Here is a 19,845-nt window from a genome sequence, read left to right on the forward strand (position 1 = left end):
ATTCCAAGTACCAGTTTTGGAAATGTTCCTTACGGAGTGAAAGAATTGTCAGAAGAGAAATTTAACTCTGGAAAAGATAAAGACGTTGTGAAGTTTATCATAAACGAAACTGTCGAAGACACTGACAGCGAAACTGACGACAGTTCAGATGAAACGTTTGTGAGAAGGAGTCCAAGAAAAAGGGCCTGGAGAGTGGAACACAACACCACAGAGCCTAGGACAAAAAGATTCTCTAAAGGAGATAATTTGCCTAAGAAAAATGATGAGCTGATAATCAAACTGGTTTACAGAGAAAGAAAGCAAGAAGAGCAAGTTCACAAAATAACCAGTCAAAGAGAATCTTTGGGAAGGAAGATTGAGATGGTACATAGACCCAAAAGAGTGAGAAGACCAATTCAGAAGTACAAATCACCCGACTGGACATACATTGTCCTACCGTCAATTGAGGAGGTTAACAGTAGCCAAGAAGATTTGAGTTGCCCAAAGACAAGAGGGAAAAGTGAGTAAAGAGACAAATTATTGAAAAGAACCACAGTTGCTCTAAGTATAAGATAAAAAGAATAGATCTTGAAAAATCCTGATAAAGAAAAGGTGTTATAGAGGGGAGCGAAAATTTGTAAGTGACATAAGGTTGTTAGAGAAAAACAAAATTAATTATGTAAGTGACGTAAGATCGAAGAAATCTTGTTAGAAGTAATAAAACTAACTCTATAGACAAAATTGATTCTGTAGGTGACACAAGGTCGAAGAAAAATTGTCAGTAAAAATTGCTGTGTAAAAAAAAATGGTTAATAACGAGCACAAGACGAAATGTTCTATATTTAGAAAATGGTGTAGATTATGCTTGGTTTGTACTGGATTATTAATGATAATATGGATAATTTTGGCTATTGTAATGCCTTTCCAGGATAGCTTAGTGAAATTGAAAAATAATGTAAGTTGAAGCGAACAGGGGACAGAATCGAAATCTAACAAACAGCATGTATATAGGCCAGAGATACATCAAGATAGTTCGATAAGCGATTTTTCAAAGAACACTTTTTCAAAATTATTATCAGAGTATGTTAGAACAATGGATGCCAGTGATTGTTATGTGTGTGCAAAATTGCCTGCATCTCTTTCTGAAGGGGTGACCTATCATCACCTTCCACTTACATATGGGGTTACATGTAGTGTGATTGCAAGCCTGTTTTACCAAACAGGTAAATTGGAATATCATTATTCTAATTGAGATGAAGTATTTGCAAAATTAAAAATTGATAAGAAATGTAATAAAAGAAAACCTTCTACAGTGATGGGAGAATATTTTCTAGAAATGGACGAATTAAGTCATGACTATGCTTTCAAATCTGACATGTAAAATGAGAGTGGAGGAAAAGGTATTTTTAGACATGGTGGAAGAGAGAAGAATAGCTTGTAAGCGTAAAGAAAGGGTGAAACATGAAAAATCAAAATATTGGACATTCAATGATGAAAATATTGATGAAAGAAATGTGAATGTAGCTGTACATATTGACACTCCATTGATGGGAAATTTCTGTATTAGAAGAGATAATACTGTGTATGATAATTATTTTGTAGGAGCGAGTCAATGTAAAGATACCTATAGAATAATACGGGGTTGGGGATTTAAAGGAGGAGATGATCCTGTTTTTCCTGGAATTTATTTTCTCTGTGGGAACAAAGCTTATTACAGGTTGCCCGACCATTGGTATGGGACATGCTATGTGTGTTTGGTCTTTCCAAAAATCTTTCATGTAGATAGGGGAACAAATGGCATACATGAGATAGGTAAACCGTTAAGTCGTAGACAAAGAGAGAGTGTTATAGAAATAATAGGTGATGTTTTTGGAGCACTGATACCAGCAGTGGGAATATCTTTCAATGCAAATCGAATTCGAAGATTGTCAACGATAGTAGATCGTTTGTCAACAGACACAGCAGGTGGATTCCTAATGGTAAACACCGAAATGATTGCTATGAGAACTATGGTAATGCAAAATCGTCTTGCTCTTGATATTATATTGGCAAAAGAAGGAGGAGTCTGTGGGATATTAAAGGTGCAGCATTGTTGTACCTATATAGCAGATAAAAGTCAAAATATTGAAAAATACATAATAAACATTACAAATTTGCATGGAGAAATTGAACCATTGGATGTTGATGGTATGCTTGATCGTCTTAGTAGAGGTTTTACAGCAGTTAAACATTGGTTTCAAGAAATAGGTAGTTCAATTATAGGCAAAATACTAATTCCAATAACAGTCATAGTATTAGCTATTTTAGTGATAAGATTATGCTGCATATACAAAAAAAGAAGGAATGTTAGAAAGTCATTAAAGAAAATAATTCAAGAAAAACGAGAAAGGGAAAGAGAAAAGGATGACATAGAAATGGAGGAGTTTCGAGAAAAGATTTTTAAAGAAACTAAAGAAAAATATACTAAAGTATAAAGGCTTATTAACCTGAAGAACCTGGAACATGTTTTGAATAAAATTTGCACATTTTGGGAGATATTTGGTGATAAATCACCAAAGGGGGGAGTTGATGGAAACAAAATTTTGTATACCCGTTGCGAAGTCACACTTCGATAACATGTAATCTGAATTAATAGAGTGGTGCATGAGAATAAACAACCGAGAAAAAAAAACTTGGACATAAACACACGTGGGAAACTAATCTCTGCTTATGTTGCAATTATAATTAATTAACTACGTAATTTTGTTGTGTCCTGTACTATTATGCTGCATTGATATAATGGAATGAAGCATAAATGTGTTTTTGTTTATGTATTTGTGGCTAGAAACGGGACCTAACGTGAGTATATTACGCATAAGTGTCGCTTATCTGCTAGGTAACTTCTAATAGGGAAAACCTTAGTAAGAGGGGAGGTAAACAGAAAGGCTATTTTTCCAAATTTAACGTTTACTTGTGTTTGTTTCTATGATAGTTCCCATTCTGACTCGAGAGGCCTGTGACAAAATGGAGTCACTATTTTACTGTGACAGCCAAAGACAGAACGCATGCGCAGCCGAAGAGATGAGAATGAACGCGAGCTGCTTGGGCCTGTGTGCAAGGCGGTTCAAGGCCACCGTGGCCTGGAAGTATAGATGGCTGCCTAATGATTAGAGCAATGGTTCTAAACGTAAGAATATTGCTTGAAGTTGCGAGTTAAGGAAACTCGACTAGGCCGGACTTGGAGAAACAATGGGGGCATTAAAAAAACCCTGACAGGAAGAAATTGTATAATGTGGAGATGAGGTTATGCTCATCCACCCCTGAACTGACTCGACTTTTCTTTAAAAGTTACTCTTTTAGATAGATAGAGCTAGTGAAAAAGGTATAAAAAGTGCTGATTTTACCGAGTAAAAAACGTGTTCTTAATTTCCTCCCGAGATGCTGCCGGATTACTGATGTTACTGTGATGTAAGAACCCTCTTTCTTGACTTATGATTTTCTTTGCAGGAATGGCACTTTAGTGAGGGATTTTAGTTAGGGAGTTAGGAGATGGACTTTGGGAACTATCACACTTTTGCTAATACTTGCGTTCTGAACCTAAAATTGGTATCATTATTTTCTGAAATTTTCTAAAATAAATGAAATTAACTGTTTAAACTAAAAACTTTCGATTTTAAATGCAGTTTAACGATTAAAATGAATAAATAAAGAAAAGAAACTTTTAGACATGTTGAATTGCTCTAATAAAGTAGATAAATGGGAAATTAAAGCTGGTCTCGAGTTTTCTTACGCCTAATTTTCTTACTAGCAGACTCATCGACCCATATGGCGATATGTCTAAATGTATATTTTCTGATGATAAAACCATGGTAAACTTTCAAAAACTGCAGATGTATATAATATAAATGTATAGTTAATTTAGACATTTTGCTATGATACAGCAGCTCTCCATTGAGATTCACTGATCCCAAAAGTGAGATAGAAATTGTGTGCACAAAACTCACAGTGATAACTGGTGAGTGAATGTATGTTCTGGTGTTTCAGGGATAAGTGATATGGTTTCAGAAATTATTTTTGGAGTAGCGCTGCATCAATACCAGTATCTTCGTGCCCAGTCCAGAGCCACAAGGATAACTTGGGCCCAGTCTCGCCTGATCTTCTTCAGCACTCTGGGCAGAAGTGGTATAGGCGGAAAGGCGTACAACAGACAGCAGCTCCACTCTCGACGAAAAGCAACTCCGAGAGAGTGCCGCCTTGGAAAAGCAGAACTGATGACATTGCTCGTTCTCTTCGGTGGCACGAATAGATCTAACCAAGGCTTTCCCAACTGCAGAAAGAGACCTTATGCCACGTCCGAGTTCAGACGCCATTCGTGATCCATCATGCACCTGTGGCTTAGTTCGTCCGCCCTGGCGTTCACGGAGGAAAACATCCGTAACCACGATGTATAAATAACGACTTACCGGAACAACGAAGAGTGAACAACGAAGAGGGCTGAACCACGAAGGTAACATCAACAAACGAAGGAACAACGAAGGATGGAACCACAACTTTGAGAACACCTGAGCATGCTAGGAAAACGTTTAAAAGGGTAGATGGGGGTGTGTGGGGACTCCCCCCACAAATACGATAAAAAATATATATAGTTAGAAATATACGTGAAGATTAAAATCGTAATAGTTAAAATTCAAATACAGCTAAGGTTGACAAAAAAACTTTGTTTACATTTAAATTACCAGTTTAAGTCAGGAGATGGCAGTGTTGCTTTGAATTTAACAATTGTAAATGCTTTCGATTCACGAAAAGAATATAATCAGTGTGCTCGTTTTAGTAAACAGATCTTAACTAGTATTTTAGAAGAAAAAAAAGCAATAAAACAAATTTTTTCGTGGTTTAGGGAGTAGTGGTTTAAAATGTAGTGGTTAAGTAATGGTCGTGGTTTAGCCTTCGTTGTTCCAGAAGTCGTGGTTTAGGCAGTAGTCGTTAAGGCATACAATCGTTCAGGGAACCTGCAGGTGTTGAACCACCAGGGTGACGCCCCGGTGTTCCAGCCATGTCCAGAGGCGCAGAGCCTCCTGGAGGGTCCATGACCCCACCCCGCCCTGTTTGTTGCAGTACCTCATGGCGGTGGTGTTGTCCGTGAACACCTGCACTACACTTCCCCGGATGGAGGGAAGTGTACGAATCGTCGAGATAGGGGAAGACTGAAACCCCTAATCGGTGCAGATGAGCTGCGACTTTCGTGAACACCCGTGGGACGCTGGTAAGGCCGAAAGGGAGCACGGTAAACTGAAAGTGCTTGCGGCCCACCGTGAACCGCAGGTAACGCCGGTGGGCCGGCAGGACGGGGATGTGGAAATACGCGTCCTGCAAGTCCAAAACTACCATCCAGTCTTCTGGGTCCAGGGTAGCTAGGACCTGAGCCAAAGTCAGCATCTTGAACTTCTCCTTCTGGAGGAAGCCGTTGACGCTCCGTAGGTCCAAGATAGGGCGTAGGCCTCCTTTGCCCTTCTTGGGTACCAGAAAGTAGTGGGAATAGCAACCACTTCCTACTTCTGGCCCAGGAACGCGCTCAATGGCCCCCTTGGCCAAGAGGGCTATAACTTCCTCCTGCAGAAGTTGCAAGTGATTCCCCGACATGCCGTGGTACTGCGGTGGCATGGCTGGAGGGGTCGCTTTGAAGGGGAGGGAGTAGCCCCTTCGGACGATTTGCAGCACCTACCTGTCCGACATGATGGTACGCCAGTGGGGGAGGTGATAGCGAATCCTGACTCCCACTGGCGACGAATGGGCCTGAAATGCCGGACTAGGAAGGCTTAGAGGCAGATGCTGCAGGGGCGGGTGTGGACTGACCCTGCCGGTGTCCTACGAAACGGCCACAATAGTAACCACGTCCGCGACCGCGTTAAGCCTGGGTCTGCGGCTGGCTGGACGTGTGGGGGCGCCCCTTCCTTGGCCACAAAAGGAGCGAAAAGCGGAAGTTTGCGGGCGTTGGCCTAGGCCCAAGGACTTGGCTGTAGCCCTGGAGTCCTTGAAATGCTCCAGTGCACTATCCGCCTTGTCGCCAAAGAGGCGACGGCCATCAAAGGGCATGTCCATGAGGGTGGCCTGGAAATCGCCCGAAAAGTTGGCAGACCTCAGCTGGGCGTGGCCGCGAACCACCACCGGCGTTGCAATCACCCTACCCAGCGAGTCCGTAGTGTCGAGTCCACACCTTATGGAATAGCGTGCTGCATCCCGCCCTTCCACAAGGGCTTGGGCGAGCTTTGCCCGCGCAACCTTCGGGCACTGTGGCAGCACCTCTGCAACTGTATCCCACAGAGAGTGGGTGTAACGGCCCAAAAGGCAGGCGGTGTTGATAGACCGCAGCCCCAAACTCAAGGAGGAGAACAGTTTCTTCCCAAGCTAATCGTACCTTTTGGATTCCCGATCCGGAGGAGCGGTCGGGAATGCTTTCTGGGAGGTAGAGGCCTGGATTACCAGGCTCCCGGGGGTGGGGTGAACGGACAGGAAGCTAGGGTCACCCGGAGCCGAGTGGTGGCGTCGGGCCACGTTCCGATCCACAGGGAGGCCTGTGGGTTGCTTGGACCAGGTGCCCAACAGAACGTCGGTGAGGGCTTCGTTGAACGGCAGTAGAGGCTCCAAGGAGCTTGCCTGCTGTTTGAGTACCTCAGTGAGGATGTTAGTCCTCACGCCACAACAGGGAGCTCAAAAGCCAAGGCCTTGGCCGCGCTGTTCAACACCATGCTGTAAGCAACCCCCACCCCTGTAGCCATGGGCGAAGTGTCGGGCAAAGTGTCGGGCAAAGTGTCTAGACCACAGGCCTCCCCTAGCTCGTCTGCCCAGTCCTGGCTCAACTGGCACTGCAGTGCCAGAGGGTCTTAAGACCCCTCCCAGTCCACCTCATCATCCATCTCCTGATAGTCAGGGAAAAATGATTTAGCTGGGTCGTAGGTGAATTGCTCACCTGTCGGCGCTGGAGACGGCGCCGGGCGGTGCCGGTCCGACGCAGGACCGGGGCTGGGACTGGGGACGACATCGTCCTGGGATGGTGTCGTGGGTGAGACCATCTGGGTTGGTGCCGGCGGAGGAGTCGTGAGGTCGACTGGCAATGACCCGGATCCGGGCCCGGATCCTGTGGGGTCCTGCGGCATCGGGACCAAAGTCGACGACGACGCCGGGGTCGAAGCACCCGACGGCGCCAGGGCTGAAGCCACCGGCCCGACAGGACTCCCAGACGGACCCGTGGAGCCTGAAGGCACCGTGACAGGGTCCGACGGAGGGAAGTGAGTCCTGATGGCCATGAGGAAGTCACGTATCTCCTCCGCGTGCAGCTCAGGGACCGGCGGGTGTGGAGCTGGACGCGGTGATTGCGGCACCGGTGGAGCCGCGTGGGTGGTGTTGCCTGAACTCCCGGCTGCGTTGTGCGAGCGCCGGGGGACGTCAGAAGAGCGATGATGCCTCTTCGACTTCTTTTTCAAGTGCCTCGACTTACCTGAGGACTTGGAGCGCGACGAGTGGTGTTGACTCGTCGAGCGGTGTTGTCCGCGGCTCCGCGACTGGTCCCTCGACTTCCTCCTCAACCGGGACCTTGAACGGCGCGGAGCCGACTGCCGGAGCTCGAGTCGCTTAAGGGACCGCTCCCGTCTAGCCTTCGAGGTCAAGGCCTCGCAGTCGGGGCATGATTTGTCATCATGGTCGGCCCGAGACAATAAAGGCACCGACGGTGGGAGTCAGTCACTGACATCAAGCGGTGACAGTCCTCGCAAGGCTTAAAACCAGGCATCCCTACCGGCACCGCGAGTCGAAGGTCGACTCGAGAAGACATCAAAAGTGATCCAAAAAGCTTGTAAAAATTAACTGGAGTACTGCTCTTCCTGGATCTGCGCTTGCTGGCGCGGAAAAAAGAAGAACTGACTTCAGGGCATGAGGGCGGCGTATAAGTACTCCGACAACGTCATCCTGGCGATCATGACGCCGACGACAGAGGGTGGGGTGAACGGACAGGAAGCTAGGATCGCCCGGAGCCGGGTGGTTATGTCGGGCCATGTTCCGATCCACAGGGAGGCCTGTGAGTTGCTTGGACCAGGTGCCAAACAGAACGTCGGTGAGGGCTTCGTTGAACGGCAGTAGAGGCTCCAAGGAGCTTGCCTGCTGTTTGAGCACCTCAGTGAGGATGTTAGTCCTCACGCTACAACAGGGAGCTCAAAAGCCAAGGCCTTGGCCGCGCTGTTCAACACCATGCTGTAAGCAACCCCCACCCCCGTAGCCACGGGTGAAGTGTCGGGCGAAGTGTCCAGACCACTGGCCTCCCCTAGCTCGTCTGCCCAGTCCTGGCTCAACTGGCACTGCAGTGCCAGAGGGTCCTAAGACCCCTCCCAGTCCCCCTCGTCATCCATCTCCTGATAGTCAGGGAAAAATGATGGAGCCGGGTCGTAGGTGAATTGCTCACCTGTCGGCGCCGGAGACGGCGCTGGGACTAGGGACGACATCGTCCGGGGATGGTCTCGTGGGTGACACCCTCTGGGTTGGCACCAGAGGAGGAGTCCTGAGGTCGACTTGTGACGATCCGGATCTGGGCCCGGATCCTGTGGGGTCCTGCAGCGTCGGGACCAAAGTCGACGACGGCGCTGGGGTCTAAGCACCCGACGGCGCCAGGGCTGAAGCCACCGGCCCGCCAGGACTTCCAGACGGACCCGTGGGGCCTGAAGGCACCTCATCAGGGTCCGACGGAGGGAAGTGAGTCCTGATGGCCACGAGGAAGTCACGTTTCTCCACCGCGTGCAGCTCAGGGACCGGCGGGTGTGGAGCTGGACGCGGCGATTGCGGCACCAGCGGAGCCGCGTGGGTGGTGTTGCCTGAATCCCCGGCCCCGTCGTGCGAGCATCGGGGGAAGTCAGAAGAGCGATGACGGCTCTTTGCCTTCTTTTTCAAGTGCCTCGACTTACCTGCGGACTTGGAGCCCGATGAGTGGCGTTGATTCGTCGAGCGGTGATGACCGCGGCTCCGCGACCCGTCCCTCGACTTCCTCCTCAACCGGGACCTTGAGCGGCGCGGAGCCAACTGCTGAAGCTCGAGTCGCTTACGGGACCACTCCCGTCTAGCCTTCGAGGTCAAGGCCCTGCAGTCGGGGCACGATTTGTCATCGTGGACGGCCCCGAGACAATAAAGGCACCGACGGTGGGGGTCGGTCACCAACATCAAGCGGTGACAGTCCTCGCAAGGCTTAAAACCAGGCATCCCTACCGGCACCGCGAGTCGAAAGGTCGACTCGAGAAGACATCAAAAGTGATCCAAAAAAATAGTCAAAAATTGACTGGAGTACTGCTCTTCCCGGATCTGCGATTGCTGGCGCGGGAAAAAGAAGAACTGACTTCAGCGCATGAGGGCGGCGTCTAAGTACTCCAACGACGTCATCCTGGCGATCACGACGCCGACGACGGACGCGGAGTCGCAGACGACTGCTAGTGACGCGTAGGGGTATTGCTGATGAAAACTTTCCGGATCCAGTCTGACGCCTAGGGATATTCTTCGGTAAGGAATCTAACACTAACGTGTTTCTTTCAGATTTGATAGTTTAATTATAATGACATTATATCATTGCAAATTAATCTTTTATATATTGCTTTTATTTTTTGCACATTTTGTAATGGTTTTAAGTAACTGCAAAATAAAATAAAACTGAAACTGAAACTGGTCACCGCAGGAACAGTGATGTCAGGTTGTCAATGACCCGTGTGCTCCTGTGTGCTTCTAGGAGTTCATCTGTCTATGAGTTGAAGCGAAAAACTCACTCTTGATGCTCTAGGTACGTCTCATAGTGCCCAGCTTTCTAAATGCAGTACACAGCTAACTGACGCCCAGGTGAGAGATCCCCACATTACAAGAATGGAAATGGGGCATGAATCTGTATATGGCAGCAGGGAGGGTGACATGCAAAAGTAGTGGTTGCCCCAAAAAGTTTAAGAAAATATTGGGTAGTTCGATGAGAAACTACTGTATAAGCCTGAGCCCCGGAGATACCCAATCCACTGCAACTTGGATATCGGCCCATTAGAAACCTGCTTATCCCTGGAGTGGGGAATGGGAGTGGATAATGGGATACCACCCTACTGTGATGTGTACCGGGGTCATGGATGTAACTATGTCTGTACTTTAATGTGGGTCCCTCCGATGCTCACTAGTAGTGGGAACTACCAGGTGTATGTATATGGTCTAAGTGCAATTCTATTGCTGCAGTTATGTCAATGTTTTCAGTTGATGCAAAATAAAATACAAATAGATTTTAAAAAAAAACAATGATCACTGATTATGATCAACATAATATTGATTATAGGTGGAGAACATTCGTGTTTCAAAATAACAGTATCAATATGGAAATCATGTGGAGGTCACCTTTATCCCTCAGTGGTGCATATTTCTCTTGCATAAAGTGACACTCAATACACCATATCTGGTCACCAATCATTTTAGTCTAGGTGTATATAGCAAAAAAGGAAACTCACCCCTTTCCTAGAATATGCATTATGCATTCGTTACTGACAACAAGCTCAAAGCACTCTCTTATGGAATTTTGGTTGTAGGTAAGTGATGGGTCTGTTTGAGTCCAGGACGAAGGAGGCTTAAAAAACCCGTCTTTAATAACTGTTGAAAAATCTAAAATAGAAACAAAGCAAACATTGACAGATATAAAAGTGGACTCTTTACACAGATGTTTTTTAACTAGATTTGTCTCTAGTGCTTTTGTGACCTTGATGATTTACTAAACTTTTGGAATTCCAACCTATAAACCTATCAGCCAGTTAGCAGAATTATCAATAAGCTATTCTATTTTCATTTTACAAAGATTGGGGGGGGCTTGCTATGGAGATAGAGCCATTGCCATCTGAATGTTGCAAGGAAACTTATAACAAAGAGGTAAACTGGAGTTGTCCTGTAAACCTCAAAGAAACGTGTAACTTACGAAAGCTTAACAATCCTGTTCCAAGAAGGTAATCATTAAATATCTAAGTTGCACAATTTGTATATGATTCAGAGAGGTATGATCAACATTCTTCATCTATAAGCAAAAATAAATTGCAGATACATATTGAAGGAATTGCTGACCAACACCATGTAGTCAAAATATCAATGTATCATAAATTGATCAAATGGTACACTATTTAGAGTAGCTCCCACATGTGTAAAGGCAAAGGAAAAAGGTGTTTAGTTCCTTATCAGAAAGTCAGTAGTATAAAACCCAGAGAAAAGTGCATCCTCAGAGTAAAAACAACCATCCATAGACCAATCAATGTAACATAAAAAAGGAGAGAAATAATCAACAATCAAAAAGTGGTATATTCATATTTATATTCGTAACCTGGTTTCCAAGATAGGCAATTAAATTTCAGCCTGCACATTAACACAGTAGTAGTGTGAGCAACAGTGGTCCCATGCATAAATGAATTTCAAAGCAAGATTCAATATAGACACAATGGAAGCTATATTATATATTGACTTGCCCAGCCGGACAGTGGTCCAATGTTTAATTTTCAACAATAATTTCCAGAAAGAATACCTTCAACAATTTCTTAGAGATGGGCACAAGCCTGTACCCAAACATTTACAGATTGCCATAGTTAGCAGAGTGGACAGAAGGTAAAACAAGATTCTTAGGCAAAAGCTATTATATTCTGTAAGTATACCAATAACAGAACTTTCATTCACACCATTACTGAAATTACAGTAATTAATACACAACACAGTATATGGTGTAGTAAATGTCGACGGCGTTTCGATCCCATTACAAGGTTACAAGGATCATCATCAGGACTGAATAAAGCCTAATTATTCCTAGCCATGATAGCCGCGATACTCAGCTTGCACACGGTGGTGCCGCCCGGTAAAGGGTAATTGAAGCTGCAATTGCAGTCACGATCCGTGGAGAGGCTCGTCGTTCCGTGTAATTCAGGCAATAGTTTCAGCAATTAAGGCGGAGAACAATATCCCCGTTTTCGGAGGAGACGCGCCAGCAGTTGGCTTGGTCGAGTCACTGGGAGCCTCCACAATCGACTGCCACAGCGACCCGGGAAGCTGTGGCAGTCGATTGTGGAGGCTCCCAGTGACTCGACCAAGCCAACTGCTGGCGCGTCTCCTCCGAAAACGGGGATATTGTTCTCCGCCTTAATTGCTGAAACTATTGCCTGAATTACACGGAACGACGAGCCTCTCCACGGATCGTGACTGTGTCGTAATTTGGCAGTACCTGAGTTAGCGTTAAGCTCAGCTACACGAACATTTCTGTTAACTTGACTAAACGTGCGGGGGCCATTTTGTTTTCGGTGGCTTCCATTTTGTATGAACATGCGGCCTCGTGGTCAGCCTGCCCTTTCGTCCTTTCTTCATGCCAATGAACTTTTACCCTGCCCAGCAACAGGCTATTTTTAGCAATGGTCAGTCTCGCGCATGCGTACATCTGATCTTTGGACTAGAGAGGTTGTTCACTCACTAGGAATGTTCCTCCCAATTGACCAGTGGTATTAAACCCCTCCCACATGCTGGCTGTGTTCCAAAAATGCCCTTATATGTACCTAAAACTGTTCAAATGTATACCACCTACCTTTTATTGCTGTTAAACTATATAAAAGAGGTCGCGCACTGATGTTCGGGGTGATACTTCTTGCATTGCCGAAGGGTGCTGCAGGAATGTACCACCACCCCATGGGGTCCTAATAAACTTGTCTCTTTGCATTTTCAGTTTCCGTGCCAACTTCTGTTTTATGGTGTTCGAGTGTTTCTGCAGAGTATATAGACCTGATAGAACCCGATACCTCAACTGCAATTGCGGCTTCAATTACCCTTTACCGGGCGGCACCACCGTGTGCAAGCTGAGTATCGCGGCTATCATGGCTAGGAATAATTAGGCTTTATTCAGTCCTGATGATGATCCTTGTAATCTTGTAATGGGATAGAAACGCCGTCGACATTTACTACACCATATACTGTGTTGTGTATTAATTACTGTAATTTCAGTAATGGTGTGAATGAAAGTTCTGTTATTGGTATACTTACAGAATATATTAGCTTTTGCCTAAGAATCTTGTTTTACCTTCTGTCCACTCTGCTAACTATGGCAATCTGTAAATGTTTGGGTACAGGCTTGTGCCCATTTCTAAGAAATTGTTGAAGGTATTCTTTCTGGAAATTATTGCTGAAAATTAAACATTGGACCACTGTCCGGCTGGGCAAGTCAATATATAATATAGCTTCCATTGTGTCTATATTGAATCTTGCTTTGAAATTCCTTTATGCATGGGACCACTGTTGCTCACACTATTATGTTCCCCGAGGTCCTGTGCTGACTCGATTGGGTGCCCTTGTTGTGTTTCATGCACATTAACACAGGGCATCATCAGAATGGAAGAGAGATGGGGCAAGAGCACTTTGTAAAATAGGATGAGGAGTTGATTAGTGGTTCAACTGCTCCCTCACCAAATACCCAGGCAGGGCTCTATTAGTAGCAACACGTCTAATGTCTTATTACTTACAGGTAATCTTCATTACCCCGATTGGGGTCCTCCCCATCCCAGTCCTCTTCCCTCCCGCTGTGTTTGTGTCAGAGTCTTGTTGATAACAGGCATGGCGGTAGGTGGGCGGGGCTTATGTAGTATGGAAATACTGGCGTTGTGATTGGCTGGGTGGAGGCAGGACTGCCTCACGTAATAAGGACTGAGACGGGGAGGACCCATGAGGGGGTAATATTAGATGCAAGCTGTAGGTAAGAGAGTCGGGCCAAGGTCTTGTGAGCAAATAAATCGTTACCATTCACGTGGAAAAAAGAGTTTCGCTCCTCAAATGCACTATATCACCTATGCACTGCTTTGCTTTTGCCATTCTTATCCAGTGTGATTTACCTTTCCTGCACATCCAATTCCTCCTGCAGGCTCACGTCTCTCTCGGTTGTTAATGGCATTGCATTGGTTTTTGTGACTCAAAAAGAACTGCAAGAGAACTACCATAACTAGAAATACATTCCATGAGAATGAGCGTATGCATACAGCTGTTTCCAGATATCCCCTGAGTATTCCTACTATGTTTCTCTAAACTTCACACTTGTCCCTTGGGGGTGTACTTCAAACATCATCTGTAACAATTCACCTCCTGACTACGCCCTTTCAGAAAATCTTCCCATATAAGACCGGCTCCAATAAGTTTTGGGATTTTGTGATGGTGACTGAAATATGTGCTCTCTCCTCTGTTCCAACCCGCTTTATCTTTTGCACTTTACTTTTGAGCCCCACTTCTCTTGATCTCTTTGCAGGCCTTCTGTAAATCTTTGCAGTTGGGGGTGACAGTAATGCTCTGATTAACTGAACATCCTTCGCTATAGTTTGGATTGTACTAGGGTTGCCTAATCTTCTGGCTCAGGTATCAACTCACTAGTAGCTCACATTTCTTTCTTCTTTTCACCTCATCATGTAGCACAATTATTCTGTTCACTTTGCCAAATACTGTCTTGAAATCCTGTAGAGTTGAATTCAATGACTGGAAACTGGAGCCCCTTAATGGGCCTTCCCACTTTTATGGTACAAATGATTTTGAAATGTTTCCAAATTCTCACAATTGTTGCCTACATTGCCATTTTATCTGTGTTTTGTCCCTAAATACCTATTTCACCACGCTCTATAATCACTCTCTCATCTTCATCAATAAATGATTTTGTAACTTACATGTTTTCAAAAATAAATAAGATACAAAAAACCTTTGCTGTGCTTCTCAATGCTCTTCGTCCACCTCTTAAGCCTCCCATACCTCGACCTCTTTTAGCCTACTCTCCACTTCATCATGTCTCTTACTGAACATATCCGGTTAGTTATATCTGTCAGTCTTTCTTGTGCACCGTCTGAGTCATGCACCCTATAAATAGGTAGGCCTATTAATCTCTCCGCTACAGTTATTTAGCGTCTAACCCACCAATCGAATAACTTTCTCCAAATACATGCCCAGCTTGCTTAAAATCTCTAGCAATATTACCTCTAATAAAACAAGCTTTTGCAATGCAATCGTTCTCGCATTTGTGAAAGTTAGAGCTCTTCGAGTTGAAAATGACGGATCACTGACATAATATCGATGTCAAAAATATCGAGATACCAAAATATCGAGGATAAAATATCGAGGGACAAAATATCGACTGCCTATCTTCAAACAGGTAAGTACTAAAATATCGACTCCAAAATATCGACTTACAAAAATATAGACTGTCAAAATATCGATTTTTTTAAATGTCTTAAAATTAAGTTAAAAATAATATATATAAATATATTTAATATAAACTTAGAAATAATTATTAAATAAATGTAATATTAATAAATAATTAATATAAATTAAAAAATTATATCACCAAAAATAATACATATATATATATATATATATATATATATATATATATATATATATATATATATATATATATATATATATATATATATATAAACATATTATTAAATAAACATATTAATATAATATAATTTATTTTAATTTAATTTCATTAATTTTTTACTTTATTTTTACACTGTACCCCTGTACCCCAAAAACCCAAAACTGACCCGGAACCCTAAAAATACCCCTTTACCCAAAAACTAAAAACTGACCCTGAACCCTAAAAATACCCCTTTACTCAAAAACTAAAAACTGACCCTGAACCCTAAAAATACCCCTTTACCAAAAAACTGAAAACTGACCCTGAACCCTAAAAATATCCCTTTACCCAAAAACTAAAAACTGACCCTGAACCCTAAAAATACCCCTTTACCCAAAAACTAAAAACTGACCCTGAACCCTAAAAATACCCCTTTACCAAAAAACTGAAAACTGACCCTGAACCCTAAAAATACCCCTTTACCCAAAAACTAAAAACTGACCCTGAACCCTAAAAATACTCCTTTACTCAAAAACTAAAAACTGACGCTGAACCCTGAAAATACCCCTTTACCCAAAAACCCAAAACTGACCCTGAACCCTAAAAATATCCCTTTACCCAAAAACTAAAAACTGACCCTGAACCCTAAAAATACCCCTTTACCCAAAAACTAAAAACTGACCCTGAACCCTAAAAATACCCCTTTACCAAAAAACTGAAAACTGACCCTGAACCCTAAAAATACCCCTTTACCCAAAAACTAAAAACTGACCCTGAACCCTAAAAATACTCCTTTACTCAAAAACTAAAAACTGACGCTGAACCCTGAAAATACCCCTTTACCCAAAAACCCAAAACTGACCCAGAACCCTAAAAATACCCCTGTACCCAAAAACCCAAAACTGACCCTGAACCCTAAAAATACCCCTCTACCCAAAAACCCAAAACTTAAATTTAATTTCCAAAACCAATTACTTTTATTTACGAAGTTAATTTTATTTAATGGTCAATTATTAATTAATTAACAAATGTAATTAATTTACATATTTAATTAGTTATTATTAAATTACTCCCCACCCTATCCTCCTATAAACTCACAACCCACTACAGAAATTAATTTACTAATTATTATTTATTTATTCTTTAAATATTTATAATTACCAATTATATTTTAATTATTTACAAAATAATAATTAATTAACAATTATTATTAATTTACATATTTAATTAATTAAATTTAAATTACTTCCCACCCTATTCCCCTATAAACCCACAACCCGCTACAGAAAATGTTTTACGAAAATATAATTCTTGATCAATTAATCAATTATTATTAATTACCAATTATATTTTAATTAATTAACAATGAATAATTAATTAACAATTACTATTATATTACAGATTTAATTAATTATATTTAAATTACTTCCCACCCTATTCCCCTATAAACCCACAACCCGCTACCGAAAATATTTTACTAAAATATAATTATTGATCAATTAATCAATTATTATTAATTACCAATTATATTTTAATTAATTAACAATTAATAATTAATTAACAATTACTATTATATTACAGATTTAATTAATTATATTTAAATTACTTCCCACCCTATTCCCCTATAAACCCACAACCCGCTACAGAAAATATTTTACGAAAATATAATTATTGATCAATTAATCAATTATTATTAATTACCAATTATATTTTAATTAATTAACAATTAATAATTAATTAACAATTACTATTTTATTACAGATTTAATTAATTATATTTAAATTACTTCCCACCCTATTCCCCTATAAACCCACAACCCGCTACAGAATAATATTACACAAAAAATTAAAAATATTATTAACTTACCTTAAATTCAAAATTTTTGTTGTCTATATTATGTCTAGTCGATATTATGTCCATTCTATATTTTTGATTCGATATTATGTCCATTTTAGTCGATACTTTTGTTGTCTATATTATGTCTAGTCGATATTATGTCCATTCTATATTTTTTACTCGATATTCTGTCCAGTCGAAAAAAACAACTCGATATTATGACTGCACACCGAAAATGACAATGTTCTTTACTTTTGCTAATTTATTTGAAGTGGAGTGATCATATTTGCATAGTGCTATTACTATTTGTATTATTTGTATTGTTTTTGATAGTTAAAATTAAATTTGTATTAATTGATAAAAGAGTCCATCAGTATCAGGGAGTTTCTAAGTGGTAAAAATTAAAAATAAAATATTTAAAAGTTTTTGAATTATGGCATTGACAGTTTAAAAAGTTAAATAAATAATGCTAGATTTGAATATCATTACTATGCGTGAATTATATCTGATAGCAATTCGGTGTAATTGAGTTTGATAAGACTTCAATTCAATAACCTTTCGTAGAAGTAAAAAAAGCGAGTAAAAGTTTTACCAGTGTCAGGAAACGCAGAGCGTAATCTGAATTCTTTGGCTCAAGTTAGAATGGGAAAAGCGTTGTCTTATGGGGAACAGTGAAGAGTATGACATTTTTTTAAAGTAGATACTACTCTTATCGAGGTATATACAGGTGACGCCAAAGAATATATGACAGTGTTACTCATTTATAGGTATTCTAGACTACATGGTAAAAAACCCCACAAAAAATAGAATGAAATCACACAAACCCCATTGCCATTAAAATCACACACTAGAATTAAAATGCATGTTTGTCCTTTTCAGGTAAAAGAAACTCTTTCTTGAATGCAATCCCACAAAAATGTAATGTAAGTACTAAAGGAAACACCCTTTTTGCTGCATTTTGAGAAAATATGGGGTTTTATATGCTGAAGTGGAGCAATGGGGGAAGCTAAGGGTATTTGAAGAGGGGGTTCAATCAGCCATAAATACATGCCACGCAAGGGAGCCCTGGTCTTCTTGAACCATGGGCATTTTCAAAGTGGAATGTGAGGAGCACAGGTGGTTATGGCCCAACCTGGAATGGAAGGACTCGGTCTAGACATCCAAATGCATTGTGGGAACATCCCACGATCAGAAATCTAATTACCTGGAACTACATAGAACCTAGGAATGTAAAGGGAGGGAATTGGCTCCCAGACAAACCTAAGGGATTCTTCACATGTGGTTCATGCAATGTTTGTGCAGTTGGAATCAATGGGATCAAAGAGTTCAAGTTCAATACCAACAAGTGGTATGGTATTAATGAATTTCTAAATTGAAAAAGTTGTAGGGTGATTTACGTACAGCAGTGTGAATGTTCTAAAATCTATATAGGCAGCACAAAAATAATTTTAAAGTTGAGGATACAAGAGCATATAAGAGCGATTGTGAATGAGGACATTAGATCGCCAATTTTTCAACATATTAGACAACCACTCTATGTGTAGGTATATCAAATTTCACGGAATACAGAGGATTATTCCAAATGTGAGAGGGGGTGATTAGGAACAACAAATAAGGCAACAGGAAGCTAGCTAGATTAGTAAATGTAGAATATTTGATAAGTGTTTAAATAGTGACAATGAGTAACACAATTTTTTGTAACAGATTTACATCCTGTGAAAACATACTACTGTGAGCAATAGGTCTGTATCTAGAGTAAGGCGTTTGACAACATGTTGGAGGTATATACATTTTTTGTTATTTACTTGAGAGGGTACATTGATGTTTGCGGTAATAGCTATTATTAGGACATATTCATTTGGTTACTGCAAGCCATAATATAGAACCTGTACTCGACTGAGATTAAGTGAAATGTCACCACGTAAAATCGTATACAGGTCAGGCAGGATTGTATTAATTATTGTAAAGCGACTAATTTAAATTTAATCACAATGAATTATTAACTATTTAGGTACCTTATTAGAAGTGCTTAGATGCCACTGTTTAGATGCCTGTATAACTTTGACCATTTGTAATGTCATCACGCACAATCCTGGATAGGTCGGGTAGTGTCAATTCAATTACTGGGGATTAAGGAATGTAATTAGAATGAGGTTAATGAAAGCTTAGAAATGTATTGATTTTTTTTATGGGTGATAGATATTGTCCATACTTAATGCAACCTGTACATGGTACATATAAAGGACAGGAAGTGATAGTCTTGTGATAAAAACACCCAATTCTAGGCAGGTCAGGAATCGTAATTCCTGAGGGCGCTTGGCGGTGAATAGAATTATGATGTTTCAGTGAATATTTTGACTTGCAACGACCATGTGAATTGTAGTTTTAAAAAAACATAGACAGTATAGTTATTGGTGGCCTTTATAACTAATCTAATGTATTATGTGAATTTTGTGGCCACGTCGTTGGAGGTGGTAACACATTACTGGCCAACGTCAGGCAGGTCAGGCGGAAGTCCTTACACATAGACACATGGGAGGTAGGGAAGTAGTATGTTTGACTCATGATTGGTCTGAATAAGTGAGGATCAGAGGGAAAACTGTCATAAAAACAAAACTGACGTGCGATTGGCTCAAATAATAGTACCATTGGCT

The 19,845-nt window shown here is 41.8% G+C and overlaps 1 protein-coding gene across 1 annotated transcript in view; it reads right to left on the reverse strand.

Moving 5' to 3' along the window:
- Nucleotides 1-19,845, reverse strand: part of LOC144785417 (UPF0764 protein C16orf89 homolog) — a 714,167-nt gene that overhangs the window by 345,196 nt on the left and 349,126 nt on the right. Inside the window, exon 3 of the mRNA XM_078664336.1 lies at nucleotides 10,464-10,614. Coding sequence (XP_078520462.1) covers nucleotides 10,464-10,614 — 151 coding nt within the window. The remainder of the gene's footprint in view (nucleotides 1-10,463; nucleotides 10,615-19,845) is intronic.

This window comes from Lissotriton helveticus, chromosome 10, assembly GCF_964261635.1.
Source record: "Lissotriton helveticus chromosome 10, aLisHel1.1, whole genome shotgun sequence".
NCBI lineage: Eukaryota > Metazoa > Chordata > Amphibia > Caudata > Salamandridae > Lissotriton > Lissotriton helveticus.